The sequence below is a fragment of the Coregonus clupeaformis genome, chromosome 21, assembly GCF_020615455.1.
Source record: "Coregonus clupeaformis isolate EN_2021a chromosome 21, ASM2061545v1, whole genome shotgun sequence".
NCBI classification, from domain to species: Eukaryota; Metazoa; Chordata; class Actinopteri; order Salmoniformes; family Salmonidae; genus Coregonus; species Coregonus clupeaformis.
This window is the reverse complement of record NC_059212.1, coordinates 27076379-27097842: the sequence shown is the minus strand read 5'-3', so window position 1 is coordinate 27097842 and position 21464 is coordinate 27076379. Positions and strand designations below refer to the sequence as shown.

At 41.2% G+C, this 21464-nt stretch overlaps 1 protein-coding gene across 3 annotated transcripts; it reads right to left on the bottom strand.

Moving 5' to 3' along the window:
- Window positions 1-156: 156 nt before the first annotated feature.
- Window positions 157-18228, bottom strand: LOC121535162 (cAMP-responsive element modulator). 3 transcript variants are annotated; one of them, XM_041841941.1, is made up of 8 exons: window positions 18121-18228; window positions 14007-14127; window positions 13599-13730; window positions 12777-12868; window positions 12229-12371; window positions 10991-11170; window positions 1588-1750; window positions 157-1199 (listed from the first exon to the last, which is right to left on the bottom strand). In XM_041841941.1, exons 2-8 carry the CDS (start codon window positions 14121-14123, stop codon window positions 1055-1057), a joined length of 972 nt encoding a protein of 323 aa, XP_041697875.1. In that variant the 5' UTR covers window positions 14124-14127; window positions 18121-18228; the 3' UTR covers window positions 157-1054. The 3 variants fall into 3 exon arrangements, with proteins under 3 accessions (XP_041697875.1, XP_041697876.1, XP_041697877.1); XM_041841942.2 differs by lacking the exon at window positions 14007-14127 and having other exon boundaries at window positions 18121-18226; XM_041841943.2 differs by lacking the exons at window positions 10991-11170; window positions 12229-12371; window positions 12777-12868; ... (1 more) ...; window positions 14007-14127; window positions 18121-18228 and adding an exon at window positions 8461-8631.
- Window positions 18229-21464: the final 3236 nt, after the last annotated feature.

Sequence of the window (21464 nt, the reverse complement as noted above, 5' to 3'; positions counted from 1 at the left end):
GACCAGTAAGAAAGAGCGTTCCAAACCTCTCTGCCAATAACAGCTCAGACCACTCAGACCACTCCCAGACAGTCCAAGCTAAATTCTTGCTTGCGAAATAGCTCTTTGCTAAGAAGCTAATTTTTGTTTCTTTTTGACCACTTTAATTGAAAACAATCACAGCAAGGTATTTCATTGTTACCCAGAAATTATTTGATATTGAGATAAAAACGGTTGCATTGGACCTTTAAGTCATTAGAAAACTGGAATTGACACTCAAATGGCCAAATACAGAATTCCAAAACTTAAATGATTCGGAAAGTGTATTTACTCGTCACACTTTGTCCTGGAAGGGGTTAATTTCACAAAGGAATGTTTACAACAGCCAATGTGAGCAGAGAAGTATAGTAATATAAGAAGAACAACTCTAGCTAGCAGTGACAAGTAAAGATAGGTAGGTTTAGCCTGGCCCCAGATCTGTTTGTGCTCTTGCCAACTCGATTGATTTCATTGTCAAGCTAAACATGACAAGAAGTAACAAGGAGTTGGCATGATAGCATAAACAGACTGGCACTTAGGCTAAGGTAGGTTGGCTTGTTGGTGAGTCTGCATGCACAAACTTGCTGGCTGATAGTGAGGCTCTATCGCAGGTCTTTCGATTTTGCTTCTCCACTGTGGTGAGTCAGTGGTGGTGAGCAGTGTGCCTTCAGGAAGCACATGTACTTCCTCTTCCTCTGCAGGCTGGCTTCTCATTGGTTGCCTCCCTGCAAATAGCAAAAGCAGCTGGGCGACACTTGTGTATTCACATGCAAGCGCATGAGTGAGGACAGACAGGGGCCCTGGGCCGGAGCAGGACTTGACTTCAGCCCGGAGAGCACAAGCCTATGGCCACCTGCCAACCTCCGATGCAGTATCAAAGTGACTGGGCCTGAAAAAGCGGAGTAGACTAGTAACCAAGACAGTGAAAGTAGTTTTTGTTCCAGTCTTTTAGAGTAGTCAGTCTGTAAACGGCACTATATGTGCCTTTTCAGTAGGATCTCTCTCTCCTGGCACAAGGCTGATCACAGCTACTGAGCTATTCGTTCTTGTGGCAGTAAATGTCCTTTAGTGCTCTGAGTTCCTCGATGAGGGTCTTGTTTTGGTTTTCCAGCACGCCCACGCGGTTCTCCAGACACTTGACATACTCTTTCTTTTTCCTGCGGCACTCCCGTGCAGCCTCCCTAGAGAAGACAGGGGAAAAGAGATGGTCAGTGGGAGAAATTCCAGCACTAAGCACCAATCAAAAGTGAACAAATACACCTCAGACGCTTCACATAACATCCACTCAACCTATTTGGCTAACCAATTATCTAAGGGGTGCTTTAAAAATCTACAGGAAAGTGAGGAAACCGAAAGATGAATATTAATGATTTCAAAATATGTTCCCCTTTTGCAGTTGTTAGCCAAATTCAGAGCAATTCAGAGCTACGAAGTAAAATCTGTGGATGCGTCCCAAAAGGCACCCTACTCCCTATAGTGTACTACTTTTGATCAGGGCCTCTGGTCAAATGTAGTGCACTATAAAAGGGAATAGGGTGCCATTTGGGACGCAAACTGCGTCTGTCTCACCTGTTCTTCATGAGGCGGACCTCCCTCTTGCGTGTGACCTCCTCAGTGTGCACCGGGGGGCTGTGCATGGACATGGAGCCTGGGGACGCAGCCATCACCAAGCCCTGGGGCAGGCCCGAGGTGGGCGAACGCAGCTGGTACGCTGGCATATCCCCAGTGGCAGCTAGAGAACACAGACAGAACATCAGGGTTAGTTTTGATAGTAATTTACTTAATCAAGTTCATCACTTGCACAGACAGACAGGACATCAGAATTAGATGCGATTAAGTCATTTATTCAAGCAAGTTAGTCACTGGAATACAAATTCTCACTTGCAATGACCACCTGTATTTAGCTTCCTGGGGGAAAACCAAATGCTGTATTTTTCAACTCAAGCACTTCAATCACAAATATTTCTCATCTTCTATCTATTTACAGGATAAGCAACCGTAAATTAGACATAAACAATGAATACAAATAAAGTAGATGGGAATTCATTTAACGGCAAAAAACAACAACAATTGACCACTTGTTTACTGCTTTTTCTGTTAAACCACCAGACAAGCCCAGATTCCAACGGACAAAAGTGAATTAAGCAAAACAAACCTAATTTAAAATGATGTTATTTTTCTACAGCCAGATTTAAGATCACAGCACAGTTGCCAAATTAGGGAGAGTACTGTAGGCCTAAACACAGATCACAGACCCAGCGTTTGTGTGGTTTGAATAGTTCTGTCAAATCTGGACTGGGAGAGTGAGAGGATGCGTCCCAAAGGCACTCTATTCCCTCTGGGCCCGGTCAAAAGTAGTGCACTGTAAAGGGAATATGGTGCCATTTGGGATGCATACAGAGCGTGATCTGTGACTAGAGCCAGGAACCCTCACCTTTGACCCCCCTGTAACAACAGATTAACCAATGGCCTGTGACTTAACACCGACAACCAGGATTGATAGACAATCACCTTGCCCAACAAAATAGGCCTAACTCAATTAAAAACCATTTCAATGATTGGTTGATGTCATAAAAAACCTCAGAACAAGAAGCTTATGTAACCAGTGCTCTTGTCTTTATCAGATTATCAACGTGCACATTGACATTACAGAATAGAGAGGATATTAGCTTTATAGGGGATGGGGGGGTTAATTACTACAATTATGTTAAAACCATTGTCATTATCTGGTTACTGGGTAGATAACTGCCATCAAAAGTAAAAGAGAAAAGACAGCCTCACTGGTACAGTGGGGAAAAAAAGTATTTAGTCAAATCAAATCAAATCAAATCAAATCAAATGTTATTGGTCACATGCGCCGAATACAACAGGTGCAGACATTACAGTGAAATGCTTACTTACAGCCCTTAACCAACAGTGCATTTATTTTAAACAAAAAAAGTAAGAATAAAACAACAACAAAAAAAGTGTTGAGAGAAAAAGAGCAGAAGTAAAATAAAGTGACAGTAGGGAGGCTATATATACAGTAAAATAAAGTGACAGTAGGGAGGCTATATATACAGGGGGGTACCGTTGCAGAGTCAATGTGCGGGGGGCACCGGCTAGTTGAGGTAGTTGAGGTAATATGTACATGTGGGTAGAGTTAAAGTGACTATGCATAAATACTTAACAGAGTAGCAGCAGCGTAAAAAGGATGGGGTGGGGGGGCAGTGCAAATAGTCCGGGTAGCCATGATTAGCTGTTCAGGAGTCTTATGGCTTGGGGGTAGAAGCTGTTGAGAAGTCTTTTGGACCTAGACTTGGCACTCCGGTACCGCTTGCCGTGCGGTAGCAGAGAGAACAGTCTATGACTAGGGTGGCTGGAGTCTTTGACAATTTTGAGGGCCTTCCTCTGACACCGCCTGGTATAGAGGTCCTGAATGGCAGGGAGCTTTGCCCCAGTGATGTACTGGGCCGTAATTGTGCAAGTTCTCCCACTTAAAAAGATGACAGAGGCCTGTAATTTTCATCATAGGTACACGTCAACTATTACAGAAAAAATGAGATTTTTTTTTCCAGAAAATCACATTGTAGGATTTTTAATGAATTTATTTGCAAATTATGGTGGAAAATAAGTATTTGGTCAATAACAAAAGTTTCTCAATACTTTGTTATATACCCTTTGTTGGCAATGACACAGGTCAAACGTTTTCTGTAAGTCTTCACAAGGTTTTCACACACTGTTGCTGGTATTTTGGCCCATTCCTCCATGCAGATCTCCTCTAGAGCAGTGATGTTTTGGGGCTGTCGCTGGGCAACACGGACTTTCAACTCCCTCCAAAGATTTTCTATGGGGTTGAGATCTGGAGACTGGCTAGGCCACTCCAGGACCTTGAAATGCGTCTTACGAAGCCACTCCTTCGTTGCCCGGGCGGTGTGTTTGGGATCATTGTCATGCTGAAAGACCCAGCCACGTTTCATCTTCAATGCCCTTGCTGATGGAAGGAGGTTTTCACTCAAAATCTCACGATACATGGCCCCATTCATTCTTTCCTTTACACGGATCAGTCGTCCTGGTCCCTTTGCAGAAAAACAGCCCCAAAGCATGATGTTTCCACCCCCATGCTTCACAGTAGGTATGGTGTTCTTTGGATGCAACTCAGCATTTTATGTCCTCCAAACACGACGAGTTGAGTTTTTACCAAAAAGTTCTATTTTGGTTTCATCTGACCATATGACATTCTCCCAATCCTCTTCTGGATCATCCAAATGCACTCTAGCAAACTTCAGACGGGCCTGGACATGTACTGGCTTAAGCAGGGGGACACGTCTTGCACTGCAGGATTTGAGTCCTTGGCGGCGTAGTGTGTTACTGATGGTAGGCTTTGTTACTTTGGTCCCAGCTCTCTGCAGGTCATTCACTAGGTCCCCCCATGTGGTTCTGGGATTTTTGCTCACCGTTCTTGTGATCATTTTGACCCCACGGTGTGAGATCTTGCGTGGAGCCCCAGATCGAGGGAGATTATCAGTGGTCTTGTATGTCTTCCATTTCCTAATAATTGCTCCCACAGTTGATTTCTTCAAACCAAGCTGCTTACCTATTGCAGATTCAGTCTTCCCAGCCTGGTGCAGGTCTACAATTTTGTTTCTGGTGTCCTTTGACAGCTCTTTGGTCTTGGCCATAGTGGAGTTTGGAGTGTGACTGTTTGAGGTTGTGGACAGGTGTCTTTTATACTGATAACAAGTTCAAACAGGTGCCATTTTACAGGTAACGAGTGGAGGACAGAGGAGCCTCTTAAAGAAGAAGTTACAGGTCTGTGAGAGCCAGAAATCTTGCTTGTTTGTAGGTGACCAAATACTTATTTTCCACCATAATTTGCAAATAAATTCATTAAAAATCCTACAATGTGATTTTCTGGAGAAAAAAATTCTCAATTTGTCTGTCATAGTTGACGTGTACCTATGATGAAAATTACAGGCCTCTCTCATCTTTTTAAATGGGAGAACTTGCACAATTGGTGGCTGACTAAATACTTTTCCCCCCCACTGTAGTAGCCTACATTTTCAGCCTACATTATTTGGTGATGATTAATTATTTATTAAAAACAATTTCAAAGTACAAAGAAATCCCAGAAGGTGCCAGTGGTGGTACTGCCGCCCCCGGTCCACATATGCCCCTGGAGAGCAGCGGTTCGATCCCCCGTTCCCCGACTCACTTTCTATACTTTATCCCTCTAATCTATCTCCCAATCTACATTTCTAGCCTGTACCGGTAAAAAATAACAAATAAGTGCATTTTTTTGGGGGGGCTGAGAATAACACATCAAAGTGTTAAATACACTTATTTCCAATGTGCTCCTCGGTGTAGAAAATGTGATTCTGATCTGATCGCTGGTATGTTGATAAATACCTTTCTAATGTCTTCTAATAGTAACTGCAAAGGAACTACAGGAGACAAAAAACTAAGATGTTCGTCACAAACTATCATCATCCTTACAGTGCCTTCAGAAAGTATTCACACCCCTTGACTTTTTCCACATTCTGTTGTGTTACAGCCTGAATTTAAAATTGATTAAATAGAGATTTTGTGTCACTGGCCTACTACACACAATACCCCATAATGTCAAAGTCGAATTGTGTTTTCAGAAATGTTTACAAATTATTTAAAAATATAAAGCTAAAATGTCTTCAGTCAATAAGTATTCAACCCCTTCGTTATGGAAAGCCTAAATAAGTTCAGGAGTAAAAATGTGCTTAACAAGTCACATAAGTTGCATGGACTCACTCTGTGTTCAATAATAGTTTTTAACATTATTTTTCAATGACTACCTCATCTCTGTACCCCACACATACAATTATCTGTAAGGTCCCTCAGTCCAGCAGTGAATTTCAAACACAGATTCAACCACAAAGACCAGAGAGGTTTTCCAATGCCTCCAAGGGTGGCACTTATTGGTAGATGGGTAAAAAAAAAGTAGACATTGAATATCCCTTTGAGCATGGTGAAGTTATTAATTACACTTTGGATGGTGTATCAATACACCCAGTCACTACAAAGATACAGGCGTCCTTCCTAACTGAGTTGCCGGAGAGGAAGGAAACCGCTCAGGGATTTCACCATGAGGCCAATGGTGACTTTAAAACAGTTACAGAGTTTAATGGCTATGATATGAGAAAACTGAGGATGGATCACAACATTGTAGTTACTCCACAATACTAAACTAAATGGCAGAGTGAAAAGAAGGAAGCCTGTAAAGAATACAAATATTTCAAAACATGAAAAACAGCAAAAAAATGTGGCAAAGAAATTAACTTTGTCCTGAATACAAAGTGTTATGTTTAGGGCAAATCCAACACAACACTGAATACCACTCTTTATATTTTCAAGCATGGTGGTGGCTGCATCATGTTATGGGTATGCTGTCATAGGCAAGGACTAGGGAGTTTTTTAGGGTAAAAAGACACGGAATAGAGCTAAGCACAGGCAAAATCCTAAAGGAAAACCTTGTTCAGTCTGCTTTCCAAGACACTGGGAGACATATTCACCTTTCAGCAGGACAATAGCCTAAAACATAAGGCCAAATCTACACTGGAGTTGCTTACCAAGACGATATTGAATGTTCCTGAGAGGCCTAGTTACAGTTTTGACTTAAATTGGCTTGAAAATCTATGGCAAGGCTTGGAAATGGCTCTATAGCTACATTTATGCCTTTACTAGACTATGGGGATATTTTATATATGAATGCTTCCGCTCAGTGTTTGAGATCAATTGACACTCTTTATCATGGTACTTTGAGATTTATTTTAAACTGCAAAACCCTTACGCACCACTGTACTTTGTATACCAGGGTTGGCTGGCCTTCTTTAGTCACTCGTAGGCTCAGTCACTGGTATACTTTTATTTACAAAGCCATTTTGGGTTTACTACCTTTTTATTTGGGCATTTTTATTGTTCAGAAATGTGGTGGGTACTCTCTTCGTTCACTGGACTTTATCCTGCTAACTGTTCCAAATGTCCGAACTGAATTTGGTAAAAGGTATTTTATGTACTCTGCGCCATCGTCTTGGAACACCTTACAAAATAATTTTAAACTGGAAGAACTTGTCCCGATTGGTGTTTTTAAATCTCTGATGAAGGATTTTGAGGCTGATTCCCTGACCTGTCAATGTTTTTAATTTGCTATTTTTGATATTGTTATACTCTTGTGAATTCATGAATGGTTTTTACTAGATTACTTGTAGTTTTTCATGTTGTCTGTCTGTAATTTTTTGTAATGACTTGGTGCTGCCTATCTTGGCCAGGACGCTCTTGAAAAAGAGATTTTAAATCTCAATGAGCCCTTCCTGGTTAAATAAAGGTTAAATAAATAAAATAAAAAATAGCAATGATCAACAACCAACTTGACAGAGCTTGAATAATGTGCAAATATTGTACAATCCAGGTGTGCAAAGCTCTTAGAGTCAAGGGGTAGGAATACATAAAAAAAAACATTTTTTGGGTAACATTTATGAATTGATAATAGCCCAAATGCTACCACTGCACTAGTGTTTTAATGCACGAATGAGCAAGCATTAGCTTGCAGATCTGAGGGGCTACACCAGGCTGAGCTCTTCTCTCTCTGTCGTCATCCGAGTGGATTACTAAACTGGTATCGCCAATGCTGTGCTCACTGCTCTAGCACTGTTCTCAGAGGGCTCTGTTCTGTTCTGTGTGTAGCCTAATCACAGCATGACTCCCTGCTGACGTCAATGTGTGTCTCACTCGACGCTTAGCATTTTCATTTCCCTGGCCAGATCTGCTTCCAGGAAACTGGAGTGACGTTAACGCACATCCACCACCCCTCCCCCTCTCCCTTGCTGATCCAGAGAAGCGTTCTGTTTGAGCGTTTCAGGGGGCAGGCAGACAGGTATCGGCGGATTGAGCAAGCTAACCAAACACTTACCGCCTTGTTCGGTCAACAGTTATGTCTAGCTTTTCACTACAGGAATGCTGAATGGTAATTATACAGTACTCTTGTAACGTGTTCAAGTCTCAGAAAGAACTGTGGGCAAGATGCCTCTGTAGTAGCTAGCTATTAACCCTCAATTAGTTAGTCAGTGCACGTCTTTCAGTTTGCTATTGGTTTTCTCTGTTCTCTTAAACACACTCAGTATCTTGAGAAAATACTCTGAAGAATTTTGAGGATTCCAAGCGAACTGGTAACTTTGGTAGCCTACATACATTTTTTTTTTTATCAACGCGTAAAAGTTCTGTAAAGACATTTAACCAACCCAACTTTAAAGTAATTCCTCACAAAAACAAATGTATAAAAATAATGTATTTAGCCCTCTAAATAGACAATGCAGATATATATCTGAATTGTACAACAATGCAGCTATTACATTTTCAATTACTGCCAGCATGCAACATTACATTTTCTATAACAATCCAAGACTGAGAAACACTTAAAATATAGTTACATACCTGATTCAGTCTCATCTCCAGTAACAGCCATATATTCTACTCCAAAACACAGGCTCAACAGAACCACACACTTTTTTCTCTCTTTATCTGACTGTCTTTCTTTCTATCTGCCTGTGTGTGTCTCGCTCTGCCTGCTCTCTACATGGAGTGGTCACAATCAACTTTGCACAAAATTACAATTAGTGACATTGACATCACAATGACATCACTGGCCCTGCTGAAGTCAATAAGACATTCTGCCTCTAGGCCCCTCCCCCTGCTCTTCTCCTGGATCAAATGCTAAAGTGGAGCAACACAATGCAGCGAGGCAAGGGGGGAGGGAGGGAAAGACGCAGGGAGGGAGGGAGGGAGGGCTAGCAGGATATTTTTAGACCCTATGACGCAACTAGGCGACGTAGAACAAACAGGAGGATAGTGTGCCCAAATGGCAGCAGCAGTACTAATGTGAGTACCCTGATTGAAGCACTCCTTTGGGATTGGCTTTTACTACTTGTTAGGATTATATGATTTTTAAGCTTTTTCATCCGTTTCTCTGGAAAATAAGTAAATAAGTTCAGCTGTAAAGAAGTACCCTAATAGGGAGCATTTGTAATTATAAGAGGGAAATGTTTGAGACAGTCATTGGACTCAGAAAAACTTGAAATGCAGGGAAACCATTACATTGCTCTGATGAACTAGTCTGCATGGTACTGTAAGTAACATTACAGGGTCAACCAACCATGCTTGACATTTTTTTGAGAAATACTAGTCATACTCCAGCCACTTAGAGAGCTTTCTTCTGTTCATCTGCTAAATGAATACAAACCCATGACTTAATGAATCACACTATTTCAATGTAATCTAATGAAATAACTAGGAAGCCTAAGGACAGAAAGACCAGATGGTTATAAAATGGAGACTGCATCCAAAATGTGAACCCTATTACCTATGGGCCCTGGTCAAAAGTATTGCACTATATAGGGCAGGGTTCCCCAACTGGCGGCCCGCAGGCCGAATTTGGCTTTTAGGTGATTTTATTTGGGTCCCCAAGTTCTGAGCAATTTTTTGGACATAAAAGACTGAAAACACCAGCAAATCAGCTCCAAGTTACTTTAATTTTGTTACCGGGTTCCACTCCTATTAGCTAAAAACAAGAAGAAGCGGCTCCAGTGGGCAGGTGATCGCCAACACTGGACAATTAAGGAATGGAAAAACATCCTGATGTAGGGAATAGCGTGCCATTTGGGTCATAGAGAAATTGGAGTTCATGTAGCCCTTTACACTCGTACCCGTGTACGGGTTGAAAAAGGCAGATTTGGGCACTGATAAGCGCCTACATTGAAACGCAGTGGCTGTATATTAACATGCTATAAATGATGTCGGACCTCTGGCTCTGCGCTTCACAGCGCTGTATGGGTTTTGACTGACAACTGTTCTGAACCTGAGCACCTCGCGTAACAAGTAGTTGCCCCCATCCCTCCCGCTAATTGGTCAACTTTTGCTAATTTTTTGTTGTCTGAGTGAGGGAAATGCTTTAAATGAAAAGGGCTCGATGAATTTTGGAAGATGAGACGTTGAGGATTATAATAAATACCACTTTGATGTCATACAAGCAAGCCAAACACCCGTGAGTCTGAATGTGCACTTCACATGTCCATATCATAATACTAATGTCATATACAGTGTCAACGTTTATGATCACTATGTTTCATATACAGTTACTAGATGACATGGCATCATACCCTGGGTTGTTCTCAACAGAATGAGCCTGTTTGTCTGTTGTGAAGAAAGTTTGCCGCGGAACACGCACCTGAACGCACTCATGACTCTTTTCTATGCACACCAAAATGACGATCCGTTTCTCTGAATTGCCTTGTGAAAGCCTAACACTGAGATTTATTTGATAATTTAGATAGCCATGTTGGCAATAGAACAATTTCCAATGATGCCCACCTGACCCAGATTGTGTTTTTGAATTGCGTAAACAACAACAGTAATTGTGTGATGGCGGGGATGCAGCGTTGTGTTCCAAACAAAACAACTACAAGTGTCCTTGCTCTAGTTCCTCAATGGCACAGCTAGGAGAGCTCAAAAGCACCTTATAGTTGAAGAGTGCATTGAGTCATAAAAGTGCATTGAAATTACTTAGGAACTGTTCACACTTTGGAGGTGTGTGGCCACTTGGAGACACAAGTTAGTCCTCTCACTCAAACCCATGTAATTTTTGTGTCCTATGTTGTGCCTAACCCACATTTTCCAGGAATATTCTTATCATGTTACTGAATGTATCCAGAGTATTTTCAGATTTCTTTATCAACAAATACGGTGAAAAGTACAGTAAATGTAAAATGCACATAAAATCAACAGTGTAATGTTTGGATTCAGTCTTGTGTCAGGTGAACTGTTGTGTCCTCAACTTTGGTCTAATAATTTTCCCATAATCTATGCTTATGTATTTGCTTTCATATTTCTTCTGTAAGAAACATTTTAATTTAGCCGTATCCATATAGGCCAATTCCCACGAGTGTAAAGGGTTCAGTACAGTTCTTACCTTGTATCACCACCTGGCCACCTTGCACAGAGAAGAACTGCTGTCCAGAGTCCCCTGCCTGGGCTGCGTATTGCAGGATCTGCGGGGAACCAGAGTTGGACATGGCCAGCGACTGTAGACCCTGCAGGTCCTCACTGCCTGGGCTGGCTATCTGGATGGCTCCCCCCTGGGTGATGGCAACTGAGGAGGGACACACATTTTTAGAAGTGAAGGGTTACTCAGAGGTATTTGTGGATGTTTGTGTGAATCTAATTTTGTATTGAAAAAGGTCTCTGAGGGCGGGAGTTATTTTTATTTTGTCAACGAGGGACAAAAGTCGCATGTAGTTCTGCATTTTTGAACACTGCTATAAATAGCTCATTACTGTTATCAGCCATTTCTAAACAGCACCTTCTGATCTATTAGATTAGATGTTTTCTTCAAATATAGAAAAGTGCTGTACTTTATGGTTGATAAGGTTGGGTCACTGGCTTATTGATGCACAACTGTAACCTGGGAAATGTAGCCTCCACAATGAATCCTCTGTTTAAGATCTCTTACACAAGAACACAAACTGGATATAGAAATTAATGTCACAATAGTGAGTGCATGTCAACATTCTCACCATAGTTACGTCCCAACTACGGCAACCTATTCCCTGTATACTGCCCTACCAAAGCAAAAGAACAGTAACTGCACATTTGGTCAAAAATGAGTTATTTTTATACATTAAATACATGCTTTATAATGTGGGGGGGGTGTCATGTTTGCAGTAACTGCAAAAAGTTACAGTGAAACCAAGGAAAAATCAGTTAATGCCTTTTACCTTGGTTTCACTGAGCTTTGGGCTGCAGTATCTACTGTTTACCTTGGTATTATTTATTGTTCTTCACTAATACAAGTATCAAACTATATGACACTGACAGCCACATACAAATAAATATCCTAACACAAGTTTGTATTATTATTATTTTAAATCATCATGGAAATGTATTCCAGTGGGTGTACCAAGCAAGAAGGCAGTAATTGCCATCTAGGGTCAAAGGTCATGTCAGAGGTCAGGGTCAATATGAATAAAACAATAACCTCATAATAAGACAACAGATAACCACATCTCCAATGATCTGCCTACAATTCATTTGGCTGGACAATAAAAAAAACATTGAAGTCATTTTTCTCAGTTTCACTCTATGAGCAGCTCTTTTGCTTGGTCGGGCTGTATAGTGCACCACTTTTGACCAGAGCCTAATGAAACTCACTGTATTGGCCGCAGCTGGTCTGATAGATTGAAGTTGGCACTTGAACTGAAGGGACACTGGAGGGTGGAGACTCATCTTCAGGTTTCTCCTCCTCAATTCTCGGAATTGAGGAGGAATCCGATGATAGTTCATTGAGGATTTTTCTGAAGTAAAGAGGAAAGCACGTAATAAACTACTCTGCTTGGATTGCTTTGAAACGTCAATGGTTATATAAATCCATTTTAGTCATTTAGCAGACTCTTATCCAGAGCGACTTACAGGAGCAATTACTGTTAAGTGCCTTGCTCAAGAGCACATCGACATATTTTTTACCTAGTCAGCTTGGGTATTTCAACCAGCGACCTTTTGGTTACTGGCCTAACACTCCTAACCGCTAGACTACCTGCCGTCCCAAATATATAAACTTACGCCCTGTTCCCTTTGTAGTGCACTACTTTTAACCAGGGCCCATAGGTCTCCGGTCAAAAGTAATGCACTATATAGGGAATAAGGTGTCCTTTGGGACACATTCATTTTTTTATATTTGCAATGTTTTCAAGTCTGCCTACCGATAAGATGGGCGTCTTGAGAGAATCTCTCTTCTTTTCTGTGTGTCTGTGACTGCCGACTCCCCACCTTCAAGCCCAGCTACAGAGGTTATCTGGAAAAGGAAAAAAAACAATGAAGTCTGAAAGTAATGCATAGACACGGTCCCTGTGTAAGGCCACCTCCCTCCATTTTAAAATACCTTACTGAATACTGAAAAATAAAAGTAATTCCCAAACAGTATAAATCTCAGGTTGTGTCCCAAATAGCACCCTATTGCCTTATGCACAGGGCCCTTGTCAAAGGTAGTGCACCACTCATTCTTTGTTGTTGAGTGTGATTTAGAGGAAAATGGAAAACGAGCGTGACATCATGTGCTGATTTGTCTAATGCAAGCAGACAGCATGTTGTCTAAGAGACTGGCAGACACAATACAACATCCGGTGCATGAAGGTTGAACTGATTAGCTTAAATCACAGATCCCATTTCTCAGACAAAGCCAATTAAGAGAGAGTGCTGCATTAGAGCCAGAACAATCGCACCTGTAGATGTGAAGATACCCTTTGTTACATCCTTGGGATCACTGGTACACAACATCAGAAAGTACTAGCCTGGCCCCAGATATGTTTGTGCTCTTGCGACCCAAAACCATTCTGGAATTGTTCTATGGGGAAAAAGCAACTACTGATTTACTGTATTGAGCCAAGACTAGAGTGACCCTTGAGGCTGCATCCCCAATGACACTTATAGACCACTACTTTCAAAAGTAGTGATCTATATGGAATAAGGTGCAATTTGGGACACAACCTGAGGGTATAGGGAAGGGATGGAGCTCTAGTAGCTACCTGTACAGTCTGCATCTGTGGTGACTGGATGACAGAGGCCTGAGGAGCCTGGATGACACCCTGGACCTGAACTGTCTGCCCACCAGGTAACTGCACCACTGTCATGCCAGCGGAGTCTCCTGTTCCTGAAACCTGGAGAAAGACAAGAGACGTTCAATTGTTTTACTAGCCATTTAAACAATATTTGAGAAAAGGATACTCCAGCATCAGTGTGTCTAAATGATCTTGTTTGTGCTATCATGCCAACTCCGTCATTTATTGTTGTGTTTGGCTTGACAATGCGAAATGGAGTTGGCAAGAGCACAAACAGGTCTGGGACCAGGCTTTTTAGACCCTGATGCATCTCTGAATATAAGAGTGATGATGAGTGATAGTGGCCACAACACACACACTTCACAAAGGTGCTACCTGAGTAAGTACAGCAGTGGGTGAGTTGGATTCACTCTGACTTGGTTCTTCATCAGACAGAGAGTCATCAACACTTCCATCCTGCTGTGATGACGCAACCGCTGTGTTCATGGTCATCGGACTGGAAATGTCAGGAAATGTAGCACAATTGAAGGGGAAGTACACTTTTTTTCATGTGTCCTTATTTTCACTCTTCCTGTAGTTTGTAGTTGATCCCCCAAATCGTTTTTATTTTATTCTATTTTGTATCATTACAGAGGAAATTGGGTTGTCACATTTTGTTGAGTCATCACTTGCAATTGACTATAATGCATTAAACCATATTACAAAACACTCCACACCAACTCATATTACATCAGAATCCCATTCTAAATTATGTCTCTACACTCAATAATAATTATAAAAGAATCCACTGTGCCATAAATCCATATTTGAATGATACTGTTTACAACTACAACAACAAAAAGATGCAAATATGGATTTATGGGACAGTGGGAAAACAAATCTAAAACTGAGTGCAGGGTAGTGCTGAGTGATTACCTGAAATGTAGTTTATTTTTCTGTTTTTAAACAACTAATTGACCAACGTAGGTTCAATTATTTTAATTCCATTTCATTAATTTTTTTCTGTGAGCTCGATGCACAGTTTCTTTAGAGATAAATCTGTGGAGCAGACACGGAGAGAGAATGCGCGATCGAGAGGGATAGAGAGCAGTTGCTTCGAGAGGTATCTTTACCTGAAAATACATGATCTAAGTGATTGATAGTTGGTATTCAGCAGTCATAAAAATATGCCTTATTTACTTTGAAGAACTACTAAAATAGTGATTTGGTCTGACACCATAGGCAGTAGCTCTATAGAGATGATGACTTGGAATAAAAGTCATCAAATAAAACAAATGTAATATACACCACTGAAATATTTTATTAAAGTGAATAAAATGATGGTTAATAAGTGACAAGCAGTAATGGGCAGTCACTACAATCATGGGACTTGTTTTATTCTGTGTTGTTCCAGCATTCAATCCACGTAAAAAATCAATCAAAACCAAAAAACGTGATTATTTTTATGTCATCGAACCGAAAACCCAAAAAAGCACTAATCACTCTTCACTTGTGCAGAGACATCATTAACAATGGGACTCTGTAATAGGAGTTGGTTTGGAGTGTTTTGGAGCATTGCCAAACATGTAGCACGCACCTGAGTGATGCCAAGGCTGCTGAAAAGCACACAAAAAGCCACCCCAATAGATGATTAGATAAGAACAAATTGTACTCCCTTTGGGAAAATGTACACTACCAGTCAAAAGTTTTAGAACACCTACTCATTCAAGGGTTTTCCTTTATTTTCTACATTGTAGAGTAATAGTGAAGACATCAAAACTATGAAATAACACATGGAATCATGTAGTAACCCCCCAAAAAAAGTGTTAAACAAATCAAAATATATTTTATATTTGAGATTGTTCAAATAGCCACCCTTTGCCTTGATGACAGCTTTGCACACTCTTGGCATTCTCTCAACCAGCTTCATGAGGTAGTTACGTGGAATGCATTTCAATTAACAGGTGTGCCTTCTTAAAAGTCCATTTGTGGAATTTCTTTCCTTCTTAATGCGTTTGAGCCAATCAGTGGTGTTGTGTCAAGGTAGGGGGGTATACAGAAGATAGCCCTATTTTGTAAAAGACCAAGTCCATTTTATGGCAAGAACAGCTCAAATAAGCAAAGAGCAACTACAGTCCATCATTACTTTAAGACATGAAGGTCAGTCTATACAGAACATTTCAAGAACTTTGAAAGTTTCTTCAAGTGCAGTCGCAAAAACCATCAAGCACTATGATGAAACTGGCTCTCATGCGGACCACCACGAGAATGGAAGACCCAGAGTTACCTCTGCTGCAGAGGATAAGTTCATTAGAGTTACCAGCCTCAGAAATCGCAACCCAAATATATACTTCACAGAGTTCAATTAACAGACACATCTCAACATCAACTGTTCAGAGGAGACTGTGTGAATCAGGCCTTCATGGTTGAATTGCTGCAAAGAAACCACTACTAAAGGACACCAATAAGAAGAAGACTTGCTTGGGCCAAGAAACACGAGCAATGGATATTAGACCGGTGGAAATCTGTCCTTAGGTCTGGAGTCCAAATTGGAGATATTTGGTTCCAACCGCTGTGTCTTTGTGAGACGCGGTGTGGGTGAACGGATGATCTCTGCATGTGTATTTCCCACCGTAAAGCATGGAGGAGGAGGTGTTATGGTGTGGGGGTGCATTGCTGGTGACACTGTCTGTGATTTATTTAGAATTCAAGGCACACTTAACCAGCATGGCTACCACAGCATTCTGTAGCGATACGCTATCCTATCTGGTTTGGGCTTAGTGGATCTATAATTTGTTTTTCAACAGGACAATGACCCAACACACCTCCAGGCTGTGTAAGGGCTATTTTACCAAGGAGGAGAGTGATGGAGTGCTGCATCAGATGACCCGGCCTCTACAATCCCCCGACCTCAACCAAATTGAGATGGTTTGGGATGAGTCGGACCGCAGAGTGAAGGAAAAGCAGCCAACAAGTGCTCAGCGTGTGTGGGAACTCCTTCAAGACCGTTGGAAAAGCATTCCAGATGAAGCTGGTTGAGAGAATGCCAAGAGTGTGCAAAGCTGTCATCAAGGCAAAGGGTGTCTATTTGAAGAATATCAAATATAAAATATATTTTCATTTGTTTAACACTTTTTTGGTTACTACATGATTTCATGTGTGTTATTTCATAGTTTATGTCTTCACTTTTATTCTACAATGTATAAAAACCCTTGAATGAGTAGGTGTTCTAAAACTTTTGACCGGTAGTGTAAGTCTAAGACTATTTCAATATTATATCATTAGATTAAAGCAAGTAATGTTGTCATATGTACTGAACAACTGCCTGATAACTCAAAACAGTGCTGGTTGACTGGGCTGCCATACAAGAACTGTTAGCACATTAGTTTGTGTTAGTGTCCTCCTGTGCTGTAAACATATTGATTAAACTGGGATCCATGTTTAAAAGAAATGCAAGCAATGCCTTTAGTGTCTTTACATGTTGGAGGACATATACCATCAATTCGAGGGCTTTTGATTAAGTTACAAGTCGCCTACTGTCACTACAGAACGAACCCATTCAGTGACAATGCATTACATGGAACACATTTCAAACGTTTGATTTAATTCAAATTAATGTACTCAATCAAACATTGTGTTAAATGTGATTGTTGCGTTTACTTGATTCATGTTTTCCCTTTTCTAATGGTGCTTTCATGTCAACTGGGAAATCGGAAGAAAAAAAAACTAGGTTAAATCATGACGTCAGTTATCTTCAGGTCGGAACACTAGTAAGATACCCGAGTTTCCGAGTTGGATGACCCACCCACCCACACTTATGTCGAAAGTTGGATATTTCCCAGTTCTTTTGAACACGGCGTAACTCCCATGGAACAAAGACAGCCGCCCGCCTGTCTGAATTCGAAAGGGGAGGGGTCTAGAAGCTGTCACTCTGAAATTGCTAGTTTGTAGCGAGCTAGTTTATAAAATCTGTACCATACTCAGCACTTAAACAAGATAGACTTTTGGTACATTTATTAACAGAGCAAATTTTTTTTTTCTAGCTGGCTAACTACCTTTCCAGAAAGCGAACGCGAATCGAGTTGCGTCATTTATGCAGCTGAAGACAAACGCTCGAGAGAAATTGTGACTTACACCGAAAGGTGGATAGCTAACATTATTTATCATGTAACTAGCTAGTAGCAGGCAGCTGCTAGCTTTCTAAAAGTAATACGGACGCTGGCTGGCAAGCCAATTCACTCTGTCTTTATATGCCAGTTAGTTAGCAAGCAAACTAACTGTACCATTCGTGTCTGTGCATAAAGTTGTTCAGCTGGCTAACACACAGGAAGGAGATTGTCCACGTAACCAGAGCTAGCAACTAGCTTTAGCTAACATAGTCATTAGCCAGTAGATTCAACTGCCAAATTGAAAGTTTGTCCATTCGTCATTGTAAACGGTGAACTTTCTGTTTTGTTGTCTCTTTTTTTGTGACCGAGTCCCACGACTAGTCTACCGTGTAATAACTTACCAAAGTTTTACGTAGTCAGACTCGTCACTAATTATGGTAGGAGTGGATGGCTCGAGCCTCTGCCCACGTAGACCCCACGTCAGTCTTGATGATGCAGTACTAAAATGTCGACCAAGCACTCGTCCTCTCCAACTGAACACTACAGGAGAAGAAAAAAAAAAACTACACATGGGAGGAGCTTTACAGATTACTGTAAATTGAAGACAAGTCTAATTTCTCTACAATTGTATGACTCTGGACAGCAATGCACTGCACAAAACGACACATAAAAACATGTTATAATGAATTTATATTGAACCTTTTTGATACCGTACATTAAAACCAATAGGTTACTGACAACAAAGTGAAAAATACGTTTAAAGAGTAGACCAAACATTCTGTAATGATCTCATCCATCCCATGTTCACAGTACACACTAAATAGTTTAACATTTATAAATAGTTCATATGTTTTCTGATGATGTTGGAGGCCATCTAGTGTTTGTAAAGGAGAAGAAAACACTGCATTGTTCTTCTTCAGTGGGGTTTATCGGCGGTTGGCATCCAACGTTATGGTGCAATACCGCCACGTACTGTACTGGAGTGTGGGCCAGAGACAGGGAGAATCTAAATCCTACCTACCAGCCCCGTAGCTCCTAAAAAAGATACAATATTTGAGACTATATCTAATGACGTTCTACTCAATATACTCTTTAAACTAATTTACTGTATCCCCTTCTCCCTCATACTAGATCTCATCCTCTCTTTTTCCCTCTGATACTGCCCAAACTGTAGCAATACAAAACACTGCATTGGAAATGTAGGCTACTATTTATAGAGCGAATTAGTATTGGCGTCTTTTTGCAAGCACTGACTCCGCCATGGTTCGTTGGACAAAGCCTATGGGGAAAATGAATGGTGTTTTTGGATAAACGCAGAAAATAAGGTATGTGAACACAGGCTTATGAGATCGTATACCTTTCGTTTTACGAGAATCTTCATCACCAACGTCACTTTTTGTGAATTTTAAAGAATTTATGTAATAACAAAAACCACAAATCACATACAGGATTCATAATTCATAAGGGTCATGTTAACACTGCTATTATCTTATAGAAAAAAACGTATAGAATCTCCTAAACCTGTGTTAAACTCAGATGTTATTTTCGTAATTTATTCCAAAACCCTATTCTTTCCCATTCATTTCTTCCCATAGGGATGGCTGAACGGAACCAGAGGTAACTTATTTCCGGATTTTAGGACTATACGCTGGCGAGCTCTATGGCAATATTTTACATAACACTAAATAGAATGTTTGGATACATCTGATTTTGACCACAGTTTATTTAATAACAGCTCTTATTTACCTAGCTGGCTCTGGATTGAACTGTTGCTCTCATTCACCAGGGCTACTAATGTACTGACAGTCAAAACAATGGGCTAGATTTAACTGTAGACTATTCACATTTTCATTGGTAGCACTGGTGCTCCCAACTTTAAAAGTTAGGAGCACCAGAAAAAGAGATTAGGCTTTAATGAATCCTACCTTAGTTTGAAAACACATTGCCAGCCCCTTTCCTTTCTTGCAGTGCCAACTTAAACCATATGGGCAAGTTACCAGTTTCAGTTGTGTAGACAGAAATTCGTTGGTGGGTGGGCCTGCAGACATTTGGGTGGATGTACACTGCATGTACACTGAACAAAATTATAAAACGCAACATGCAACAAGTTCAAAGATTTTACTGAGTTACAGTTCATATAAGGAAATCAGTCAATTTAAATACATTAATTAGGCCCTAAATCTATGGATTTCATATGACTGGGAATACAGATATGCATCTGTTGGTCACAGATAACTTTTTTTATAGGTAGGGGCGTGGATCAGAAAACCAGTCAGTATCTGGTGTGACCACCATTTGCCTCATAGAGTTGATCAGGCTGTTAATTGTGGCCTGTGGAATGTTGTCCCACTCCTCTTCAATGGCTGTGCGAAGTTGCTGGATATTGGCGGGAACTGGAACACACTGTCGTACACGTTGATCCAGAGCATCCCGAACATGCTCAATGGGTGGTGACATGCAGCGCTTGACTTGAACTGAAATAGGTGCCGGTACTCATTTTGGGTGCTATTTTACGGTTTATATTTAGGTGCGGGAGCGCCACAATACTTTTTAGCTAATATTCTATAAGAGGAATAGGAGCTCAAGCAGTAGAACATTTGAGGTGCCACTACTCAGCTCCAGTGAGCTCCTGCCGAAAGTCAAGCACTGGTGACATGTCTGGTTGTATGCAGGCCATGGAAGAACTGGGACATTTTCAGCTTCCAGGAATTGTGTACAGATCCTTGTGACATGGGGCCGTGCATTATCATGCTGAAACATGAGGTGATGGCGGCGGATGATGGGCACGACAATGGGCCTCAGGATCTCGTCACGGTATCTCTTTGCATTCAAATTGCCATCGATAAAATGCAATTGTGTTCATTGACCGTAGCTTATGCCTGCCCATACCATAACCACAACATGGGCACTCTGTTGACATCAGCAAACCACTCGCCCACACAACGCCATACACTCTGTCTGCCATCTGCCCGGTACAGTTGAAACCAGGATTCTTCCGTGAAGAGCACACTTCTCCCGCGTGCCAGTGACCATTGAAGGTGAGCATTTGCCCACTGAAGTCGGTTACGACGCCGAACTGCAGTCAGGTTAAGACCCTGGTAAGGACGACGAGCATGCAGATGAGCTTCCCTGAGACGGTTTCTGACAGTTTGTGCAGAAAGTCTTTGGTTGTGCAAACCCACAGTTTCATCAGCTGTCCGGGTGGCTGGTCTCAGACGATCCCGCAGGTGAAGAAGACGGATGTGGAGGTCCTGGGCTGGGGTGGTTACACGTGGTCTGCGGTTGTGAGGCCGGTTGGACATACTGCCATATTCTCTAAAACGACGTTGGAGGCAGCTTTAAATTAACATTAAATTATCTGGCAACAGCTCTGGTGGACATTCCTGCAGTCAGCGTGCCAATTGCGCGCTCCCTCAAAACTAGAGACATCTGTGGCATTGGGCCTTTTATTGTCCCCAGCACAAGGTGCACCTGTGTAATGATCACGCTGTTTAATCAGCTTATTGATATACCGCACCTGTCAGGTGGATGGATTATCTTGGCAAAGGAGAAATGCTCACTAACAGGGATGTAAACAAATTTGTGCACACAATTTGAGAGAAATAAGCTTTTTGTGTGTATGGAAAATGTCTGGGATCTTTTATTTCAGCTCATGAAACATGGGACCAACACTTTACATGTTGCTTTTATATTTTTGTTCAGTAGTTATACTGCATCTGAAGTCAATCTAACGACATCACAATGA

Bases quoted from the DNA above. Each gene is read 5' to 3' on its own strand.
- LOC121535162 (XM_041841941.1), bottom strand. From the start codon at position 14,123: ATGACCATGAACACAGCGGTTGCGTCATCACAGCAGGATGGAAGTGTT. The intron at 13,731-14,006 runs GTAGCACCTTTG...GTCTTTCTCCAG, and splicing joins CCACTGCTGTACTTACTCAG to GTTTCAGGAACAGGAGACTC. The intron at 11,171-12,228 runs GTGAGTTTCATT...GTCCCTCCTCAG, and splicing joins GACCAGCTGCGGCCAATACA to TTGCCATCACCCAGGGGGGA.